The sequence below is a fragment of the Corvus cornix genome, chromosome 3, assembly GCF_000738735.6.
Source record: "Corvus cornix cornix isolate S_Up_H32 chromosome 3, ASM73873v5, whole genome shotgun sequence".
In the NCBI taxonomy this organism is placed as follows: Eukaryota; Metazoa; Chordata; class Aves; order Passeriformes; family Corvidae; genus Corvus; species Corvus cornix.
In genome coordinates, this window is record NC_047056.1 from 55,064,733 (window position 1) to 55,074,991 (window position 10,259).

Sequence of the window (10,259 nt, forward strand, 5' to 3'; positions counted from 1 at the left end):
AAATACTGACATATTTATCTGTTCCTTGCTAACGGCTCCCCCGAGCTTAGGTTTTGTTCCAAGAAAATTGTATTTTAAAGTCTATTATTATTAGGTATTTGAAAAATACCTATCTATGTACATTTGACTTATGCAAACATATTTTTATCTGCTGACCTTGGTGATTCAGGCAGGCAGTTTCACATTAAAGTCAGAAGTTTTTATTTACATTGGAAAACAAAAAGGGAAAGTGCAATGGATCTATCTTGTGGATTGGAGTGGTTTTGGTCCTTTATTCTGTACATTCAAAGTCTTAATGTATTTTTAAAAATAAATATACATTTATTTGAAAGCTGTTTAAGATGGTTGTTGTTTTAGGGCAGAAATCCTCTTCAGTCCTCCTCCATTTCTGTCTAAAACTATAGTACAAACTGGAGGGAAAAGGAGAGTGCAGACTCTCCCATGCCTTAAGTACAATTTGGCCTGTAACAGATGGAGGCTGCGCTTTCTCCCTTCCCCTTTAGTTCCCCAAGTATAAAATAAATAATTCAATTAATTAATTTACATTTCTCAAGTTGTCAGCAGATGTGAAAATTATCTATAGTGAAGAGCATTGCTGATGCAACTTCTGACTTAGCTTGGTGGGGGTTGTTATGGCAGGGAGGGAGACCTGCTGCAGCACATGACTCTTGTTTTCCTCTTTGTAGTCCCCTGCTGATCGCTCTCAGAAGATTCATGCTGGTGATGAAGTGATCCAGGTTAACCGGCAAACTGTGGTGAGTAACTTGCAGCACTACAGACCTTCCCCTATGCTTGCTCTGCACCACAGGTGCTGAATGGATGGGGTCAAGCAGCAGTTCTGGTGTTTGCTTGGTGAAATGGCTGAGGCTTTTTAGCATTTTGTTTTCAAGACAAATTTTATTCTTTGTAGTATTTTGACTAAATATACTGCATTTAATGTTTAAATGCCTTATGTGTCGTATTAAAATAGTTCATGTTGCATTTAAGACCTGTTTTAAAAGGCCTTGTTACAATCCACTGAAATGCAGATAAAGAGCTTTAAAAAGCCCCCCAGTCGTTTGCAAACAATTGTCCAATCATTTGCATCTGGGTACCTGGATGTAATGATTACATTTTTGCTTAGCCAAGTAAACAATGCCTTCCAATGTGAGAAAGAAGCATGACAAAAGTACTTCACTGTGAATCCCTGTGTTAGTCAGTTTAAGCATATCCATGCTTCCTTCTAGGACTGGAACTGAGGTATAAAGAGCACTGCTTGATAGCTCAGTATTTAGTTTGCAGCTTAAGTAGAGAACTTTTTTGGGAACAAAATTAAAAACCTTGCAAAAAATGAGTTTTCCAATTTTTTCATCAATTCTTAAAATGGCTTTATTGGATCTCTTATCTCTTCTAGGTTCATGTTAAAACAAACAGTCTGACTTGGGGGATTTGGGTTTTTCTTGTTTGTTTGCTTTCAGAAAAGAAATGCTAAATAAAAGATGTCTTTATTCTCTTCCAGGTTGGATGGCAACTAAAAAATCTGGTGGCAAAGTTGCGAGAGAATCCTGCTGGAGTTAGGCTGCTGCTTAAGAAACGCCCTACTGGCTCTTTTCATTTCACTCCTGCTCCACTGAAGAACCTGCGCTGGAAACCGCCTTTGGTGCAGGTGAGACCCTGCCAGCTCCGCTCTGATCTCAGGATGGGAATGTCTTGGTTGCAGCTTGAAAAAAGAGAAATCCCATAAATGCTCCGAAGTACTCATGTTTGAGTGTAGGTCAAGGCAGGTTAGGTGAAATGGCTGTCCTCCTATAGCTCCTAGATAAAAGGGAAAATGTTCTTCTCTTTTTCTTTTTTTCTTCCCCTTGCAACCAGATAATGCCCTCTTGGTACACAAAGGGACTAGGTGTGCTGAACATTTTAATCAGTCTGTGTGCCACTAGAAGAACTTACCTGAGGCAAAACTGCTGATATGTATGGAATTAATCAGCATGGAGCAATAAATAAATGCTTTCTCTATCACAGTAATATGTCTGAAATAACTTAGATTATTCCATATATTTGTCCTCTTTTTAGTCTGGTGAAGAGTGGAAAAGAGTGGTTTTTTCAAGAAATTATTTGAACTACTTGTTTAAATAAGATTTGATTGTTGGACAAGTCACAGATTGGGTACTGAGCAGACAGAGAAAGTGATGTTAATAATTCTTAAATAACCATGTTGAGAAATGGCTTGTTTTATTAGAAAGCCTTAGGGCTTAATGTTCACAGGAGGAAACAACCTAACTGAATTTAAACTAATTACCTGAAATTAATAAAACCAGGGAGAGTTTCCCCTCCTCCTCCCTATGTAGGGAGATACAGGTCTCCCTACAGCCATGGGGATAATTTAAATCTCTGAAATGCTGTTGGCTATCACAAGTCTCCATGAAGGCAGATTTCTCTCAAACTGGGTAGAAGATGTATACTACCTGACTACTTGTTCATCCTTACTTTCAGCAATGCCTGTGTCCTGTTTTTGTGGCATCATGCCTGACATGTATCACCAGGGTGAAAAGCTGGGGTGGGCTGGCTTATAGGCTATACCCAGCAGAGTTTCCTTGGGGGAAGGTGTGATTGGAGAAGCTGTTTTACAGTTCTGGGTTTCACCATACTGACCAGTAGAAGGCAGAAGCTTGTGCAGGAGTGCAATTAACTAAGTGGACAGGTCCTTGACAAAAAGCGGAGAGGGCAGTTCTCTTGCCTGACAAAGGTGAAAGTGTCTTTGAAACCTTTTCTCTCCTAGAGGCAGACAGGAGCCTGGAAAGATGCTGAGAATATATAGAAAAGAACTGCAAACATGAGCAATGCCAAATCTATTTTTAATTTGCTTCCCTGGCCCTAGTTACAGCCATTGATCCATGATCCATCCAATTTATGGTGAGCTTTACTATATTCCTGTCTATGCCCCAGGCATTGAATGGTATGGAATAAAGGTGGCCTATGACAGCTTCACAAGGCTTGCAAATCATATCTGTATTTAACAAATAGCATTCTTTTAATGCATCTAAAAATAGAAGAGGTGGGTTTGTCTCAGTTACTTTTTTTGTCTGTGGAATTTACAGGAAAAAAAGAACTGGAAAGAGCAAAATATTCTTGAGCAGTGCATTACCCATGACAGGACTTCTGTAGGAGGGCCTGTAAAGCTAGCCAAAACTGGGGGTGGAGGAAAATGTAGATTCTAAGAGTTTTTAGAGTGTTTATACACCACAGAGATAGTAATTCACTAGGGGATGAAAACAGTACTATTGATTATCACATTAGCTTTTTGTGAATGTTAAATGAATGCTCAGATGTTTGATTCCTGTCTAACTTTTCAGACCAGTCCTCCACCAGCTTCAACTCAGTCCCCAGAAAGCACTGTGGATACCTCACTGAAGAAAGAGAAGCCAGCCATTTTGGATCTGTACATACCCCCTCCACCAGCTGTTCCATATTCGCCTCGGTATGCAAACAAAAGTGCACTACTGAACAAAAACCTCCTTCATTGCACTTGTTTCTGAGCTGGCTTGCTGTTAGAGCTCTGTGCAGATCAGCTTGAGGAAGCTGCAAATCTCAGACTTACTTCTAGCTGCCTAAAGGAGTTGGATTGCTTAAACTTAGGCCCAAGTGCGTGTACTACCAGGATAGTAACAGATTTTATTACTAGAAGATTATTGTGTGCCACATAGATCAGATTTGTTCCCAGAACATGAACTGATGTCATCTCTGGTTTTCTTGTGGAGTTATGTTTATGACACTGTTTAAATCCAACTGCACACAGCAAGAAGTAATTTTTGTCCCTAACATTTTTCACTGTTGGATTTTTTCTTTTTTTAGCAAGTTGAGTAACTGTTTTGGGAGTTAGGATAGAAAAGAATGTCATGTTAAATAATGCCTATCTTGTTAAATTTTTAAACTTGGAACTTGTTTAAAACAAATATGTTCCCACTGAAGGGAAGGGAGAGTCAATACATCAACTTTTATTTTTTTATCCTGCAGTGTTAGCTATGAAAATGGAGACCTGTGTACACAGCAGGAGGGGGAGGGATGTGTATAGTAAGGCTGACTGTTGTTTGTTCTCAAGTCCATGTTGACTCATGCCAGAACCATGCCAGATGATCTGGGAATGTGATGGAAAAAAGAGTTTTCAGGCAAGACGTGAAAGGCAGGCATGTTTCTGGCCTTCCCTGGCCATTTAGGTTATGTGTAGATAGGCCAGCATGGGAACTCTGGCCTTTTGCTGCAGGCCCTGTGGGAAAGCACTTGCCTCCTGTCATGTAAGGGCTTATACAGAGACAGAGGTTGTATTACTGCAATCTTTGGGGCAGGACTGGGAAGGGAGGGGGCTTTCCAAGGTAGGGTCACTTTTATGAAGCTGGACCCACCTTGACCTGCTCTCTCCCTGCTTTTATGGTTACACATGCTCAGTTCTTATTAAAAAGCCCCAAATCTTTTGGCATAATAACAAGCATATAGATTTAGCAGATGAATGCCTTAGTCTTATCTTCAAATCAATAAATTTAAAGCACATTGGTGAGTTATGTCCATGTGCTCAATTTGTTTATTTTTCCTAACAAGACACAAAATTATATCGAGCTTCAGATGTCTTTAGACCTGAATCCCTGTTGAAAAGGAAGGAAATCACAATATGAGCTGTAAAACTTGTCCTGGATGATGTGTGGAAAGGGAAAGGCATCTTGACTTGGACTTTTAAAGAAAGCAAATGTGAGAAGCTGTGGCAGGCAGGAAGAGGAGAAAGGACAGTTCGCTTGCCTTCTGTTTGGCCATTTATTTTGACCTCTGCATGTTTTGCTTTTCTCTTGAAACTGTGGTACATTCGTGTGATGGTTGTTTTTTTTTTTCCCCTCATCCTGTTCTCTTCCTTTCCTGGCATGGATCTCCTTTGGTCCACACTGGGAGGCAGAGAGCAGTGTTTGGTTTCCCTGCCCATGGCACAGTCTCCACATGGTGGTGGTGTAGGAGAGCTCTCCACGTACATACATTTGTGGTGTAACACTTGAGTGCAATTTTTGGTCTCTGCATCTCCATAAATAGCTCCTTCTTATTCACTGAGCTGTAGCATTGTTCTTGCTGGAGAGCGGGACAAGTGGGATGTGCCAGCCAGGGACTGCTATGAATACTGGGCTATATGTGTGCTTAGACAGTCAGCTATGTGTTTTTATGCCTGACTTGGCCAATGGTTGCTTCAAGCTACATGTACAGAGAAGGGGAAAAAACCTCCTGGCAAATCTTAACTTGAAGGGTAGCTTATTTTCCAAAAGTCCTTGCAGAATTTAATCAAAATCATATATATATACACACTATGAATCTGTGACTGAAACTCCTAAGGAGGGAGAGAGAAGGTGGTAAATATTCAGTGGACTCCTACAATGGAGAGTCCCTCAGATGGAAGTGATAGGTGTTAAAATAGCACAGAGATGGATAAATTTATGTATCACTCCTGAGCAGACAGCCAGACAGGTCTCATTTAGCAAAATCTTTTGCAGGAGTGGAGCCTCTAGATTTCTCTCTGTGTTAAATTACTGGCTCGTTAAGAGTGAATTAGCATGAGGGGGGTAGCTTTCTTTTCTCCTTGTTAACTATAATGAAGTCTTCTATCACCTGACTTGTTTGGGGTTTTTTTCCAGCTTGTTTGCAGCACACTGCCAGTTGTCACGAGCATGTCTGGGTGCTACAAGTATCTTTCAAATCTACTCATGTCTTTAGCATTAAACTCTTTTAAGCCACTAACTGAAGTGCTATGTCTTTTCAGAGATGAAAAGGGGAGTTTTGTGTATGGAGGAGGCAACAAACGCAGTCAGCCACTGCCTGGGTCCAAGGGCGCCGAGTCTCCCAATTCTTTTCTGGATCAGGAGAGCCGAAGACGAAGGTTTACTATTGCTGATTCAGATCAGTTGCCTGGATATCCCGTGGAAGTAAATGTCCTACCAGCCAAGATGAGAGAAAAAACACAGTCCTATGGTGAGTTCATTTCTCTCTCGGTATCACTGTTGTGATAAGGGCTTTGGTCAGTCTGAAATGACTTGTCTTAGAAAACTGCATGTCAGACTATTAATGACTCTTAAGGGAATTCTGTGCAAATTGTGAATATGAATGAAATTCTACATCTGAAATAGTTTTTCTTAAATGTTGTTCTTTAATGACTGTCATTCAGCTGGGCTCTGCTGCTATAGAAAGCCATTTCCATGTGTGTTTTGGTTATTAACGTTATGTCCACTCCTGCTCTAAATGAGCAAGAGGGTGGCTGTTCAATCTCAGCACATTGATTTCTTATATGTCACCAGTGAAAGTATCTTCAAATATTCTTTTTTTCTGCAATTTGAACTCCTTATTGCCTATCTCTCCCTTTGTTTAACTGGGAAAAGTAAAAGTTTAAAAACTGTTTTCCTAAACTTTATATCATTCCTCATAACCTCCAATGTTGTCTCTAGGAAAACCTCGTCCTTTGTCAATGCCTGCTGATGGAAGCTGGATAGGAGCTGCAGAACCCTTCTCTAGGCCACGAGGATCAGGGAGAAAAGGCAAGGTTTTAGGTTTCATTCCTCATCCTATTCTCTTCCTCTCCAAGATTTCCTTGGGGTGATGTTAGCAAGAATGACTAGGGCAGATCTGTACTTGTGACTTTACACAAGTTTACTATTTTGCTCTTGCACGCAGCCTTATCCTTTCTTCTGCATTTAATATGGATTGTGAAACTACTTTTTTGCTAAGTCTTTTTGTTTAGCTTACTGTGGAGGCTGTTGTAGAAGCAAGCATTTTGAATTTTGTTCTCAAAATGTAAAATATAGGGCCTTTTAGGAGCTGCTTTTTACCGCTACTGCTGTTAGAAAGCAACATATTCTGCAGACATCACTGAATGTGAGGGAGACAGAAGCTCATAACATTGGGTGTTCAGTTGGATGGCTTTTTTTACCTCCCACACTGTCCTCTTCCCACCCTCTTTTGCATCTGAAAGACTATTTCAGTCATGTTAGAGTGGGAAATAAGGATGACTAGTTTATTCTTGGAATCAGTTATGAAAGCTAATGTCTAATTCTAGGTAAAATCAAAGCTGGATTCTATTATTTTCATGCAAAGCCAGAAGTTGATAACAAGAAGCATCAACCTGGGATGTTAGAAGTGAGCTAAGTAATGAGTGTAACAGAGCAATCACCAGGTGGCAGGGCTGGTTTTTGTGTGTATGGTTTTTTGTTTGGTTTGGCTTTTGGGTTTGTGTTGTCTTTTTTAATACTTGAAATGTACCTAAGTGCTGCAGGCTTGTATTTAAGCTGTATTGGATCAGAGCCAAAGGCCTGCCTAGTCCAGTAGGATGTCTTTAGCAGCAGCTGCCTTGGTCAGGTACCTAGGGAAGAGTAAAAAAACTGAAAGCATCACAGATCACTGGTCAAAACCAGGGAGGGAAGGTCTTACATCTTCACCTGCAAAATTAATTTCTCTTGTCCAGAGTAATATTTGTAGCTTTTAAGTTACTCATGAGTTACATTGAGAAGTACATGGATTCAACTCTGGTCTCTTCAGGATTTTGAATAACACATTAGAAGAAGGTTTATTACATCTCACCCATGATAATGATTTGCATGAAGGTAGTCTGTACCAGCATTTTTGGTGTGTGTGAATCCAGAATATAACAGTCAAACGGTATCTTCCCTGTGTATGGATTTATTTTGTTACTTATGTTACTTAAAAACCATTAAAGATGTAAAAAGCCATTAATTTATTGACAGCTGCGTATGTCCAGGTGTTTTATGAACAAAACCCCAGATCTAGGTATTTGAAGTGTAACCAGAATACTTCTATAGAAATAGAAAATGTTAATGGAGGGTTTTGAAGTCAGCAATAATTGGTTTTCCTCCTCCTGTTTGTACAGATGAAGATGTCCTCTGCAGGTACTTCAGCAATGAAAGGATACCCCCGATCATTGAGGAAAGCCCCTCCAAGCAGCACCCCCTCTCCAGGCCAGTGTCTGACAAGCAGTTGGTGAGGGGAACAGATTATATTCGAGGCAGCAGGTGTTTTATGAATACAGACCTCCACAACAGTGCAACAATTCCCTTTCAAGAGGAAAGTGCTAAAAAATCATCGGTTACATCGTCCACAAAATCCTCCTCGGCAGAGCCCTCGCTGCTGGTCAATTGGATGACAAGACTGAAATTGTTGACTCAGTGACTTGTCCCCAGTGCTGTTACCAAGTGCCTTTGCTCGTTGGTCAGACTTCTCTGCTTTGCAGCTTAACTGACACACAGTGACTAATGCGGTTTTCTTTTCCTGGAGAATCTTACACTTTTGCCTTTTTGTTTGTCATTTTTGATGGATCAGAGGGTTTCGTAGTGTGAGGAGGGAAGAAAGATAAAGATCAAGTTCCTCTTCCTGGCCAAAAACTGAAGGCATTTATTCCCATGGAAATGAGTAAAATTTCAGTGAGGTGGAGGCCACACGTGACCTGGAATATGCATAATGACTCAGAGGAAGGCACTGCATTACTGTGAAGTCCAGTGGCACTTTAGTTGCCTGAATGCTCAGAGGCTGGTGTGACTGGCTGGGTGTCAGAGTATGCAGAGCTCACAGAAGTTGTCACTCTCCTGACTGGGAAAATAAGCAGGGAAACAGCAGTTTTGTGCAACTTCGTGATGCTGTTTCGAGTACTGCATGAGATCAACATTATGAGGAAGAAGTAGTAGTGTTACCATTCTTTCTCTGATCTCCAGAGTTCCTGTGAAGTCTTAGGAAGAGAGTTCTCTTATTCAGAGATTTTAGGAAGTTGGACTAATTTAATTATAAATCAATCCAACCTTATATATAATCTATTTTATTGAAATCACAGTACAAATAAGGAGCACTGAACCAGTGCAGTGCTCATCTGTAAAGGTATACAGATTGCTACAACATGCCAAGGAAATGCATCTGTAGAGGTGGTAAAAGAATATATATTTTTTCCTTAATTGTTTAAGAATGACTTGCTGTTAACCAAAGTAACCTTTTAAAGACAGTCCTGTTGGACTTATGAGAACTTTTACAGTGGTTCAGTTTTTGAATGATGTGTTCTTTTTATGAAAAATATGTGCTATCATACACTACAATTGTAAGACATCTTGCTATTTTCTATATAGCTCTAATTTTTACCCCTCCAGAATTTTAAAGTAGCATTGGGTATTTTGGGAGGAAAATAAAACTTGTTTAACAAAAGAGGAGGATATTAAAGAGATATTGTTTAAGAAGGAATGTATATAAGATTGTTAGTATTCAAACAGTTGTGTTTAAAGATATTTAAATGTTAAATATAGTTGTATATATTTTTACATTTAAATAGATAGAGTTTGTATCTTCCTGTATTGAAGTGTTGGGCACAGCTTAGTCAAATGAAAAGAAAATAAGATTTTGTATTACCTTATAATTATAAGACTAACTATTTTTGTAGATGATACATTGCCAACAGCCTTTACTCCTTTGGTCTTGCTGAAAAGAAGGATTTATATTTAATAATTGGTGGGGAAAGAGGGAAGTTAAATGCTAGTTTACACTTAGGACTGGGGCAGGAATCACATGTGATAACAGGAGTGTTAAAAACACACTGTAATCCCGTTTGTGAAGATGTGACCATTCTGCTGCAATGAGCTTATGAAGCTGTGCTACAGCCCTGCAGAGAGAGACAGGGTGTTTGATTCACTTCTCAATTAATTTGATTGTGACTCACTGATGACTGGGAGGGCTGGTTTGGACCTTTCTGATCAAAGCAGGTTATAAAGTGTCTGTCTTGTGCCACTCTCCTCCATTCCCCAAGATGGCTGTCTATACTAGAGACATGACCAGAACTGCTGCTGTGCAGTTGAACCCTACAACTGTTTGGTCCTGCCTCCAGAAAAAGGGCTGAAACTGCTATGTTGTAGGCTTTGTGGTGTAGTATAGTCCAGCCTCCAAAAGGCTGAGCTGTTCTAAAGATGTTGTTTAAACAAGACTTTTAAAATGGAAATTTTGTTCATCTTCAATGTTGTGTTTTCTGTACTTTAAAAATAAGTGGGGGCCATCATGCTTAACTTCTTATTCCGTATAATGAATACAGAGGATGCTCTACAGTTTAGGGGTAAACAAAAAGGTCCCACAGATCTAGGAATAAATCACAGCTGCTATCTTTCTGGCTTAACCTGAGAAAAATTCTGCTATTATGCTAAAACTTGGCTCATCTCTTGATGTTGAAGGTACATATATCTGTCCTATCAAAAACTATATCTAGGCTGACTTCCCTAATG

The 10,259-nt window shown here is 39.8% G+C and overlaps 1 protein-coding gene across 1 annotated transcript in view; it reads left to right on the plus strand.

Annotated features, from left to right (window-relative positions):
- Nucleotides 1-9,982, plus strand: part of CNKSR3 (CNKSR family member 3) — a 52,516-nt gene extending 42,534 nt beyond the window's left edge. The window contains exons 8-13 of the mRNA XM_039567912.1: nucleotides 687-755; nucleotides 1,499-1,645; nucleotides 3,333-3,457; nucleotides 5,768-5,976; nucleotides 6,447-6,536; nucleotides 7,883-9,982. Coding sequence (XP_039423846.1) covers nucleotides 687-755; nucleotides 1,499-1,645; nucleotides 3,333-3,457; nucleotides 5,768-5,976; nucleotides 6,447-6,536; nucleotides 7,883-8,181 — 939 coding nt within the window. The 3' untranslated portion in view covers nucleotides 8,182-9,982. The remainder of the gene's footprint in view (nucleotides 1-686; nucleotides 756-1,498; nucleotides 1,646-3,332; nucleotides 3,458-5,767; nucleotides 5,977-6,446; nucleotides 6,537-7,882) is intronic.
- Nucleotides 9,983-10,259: the final 277 nt, after the last annotated feature.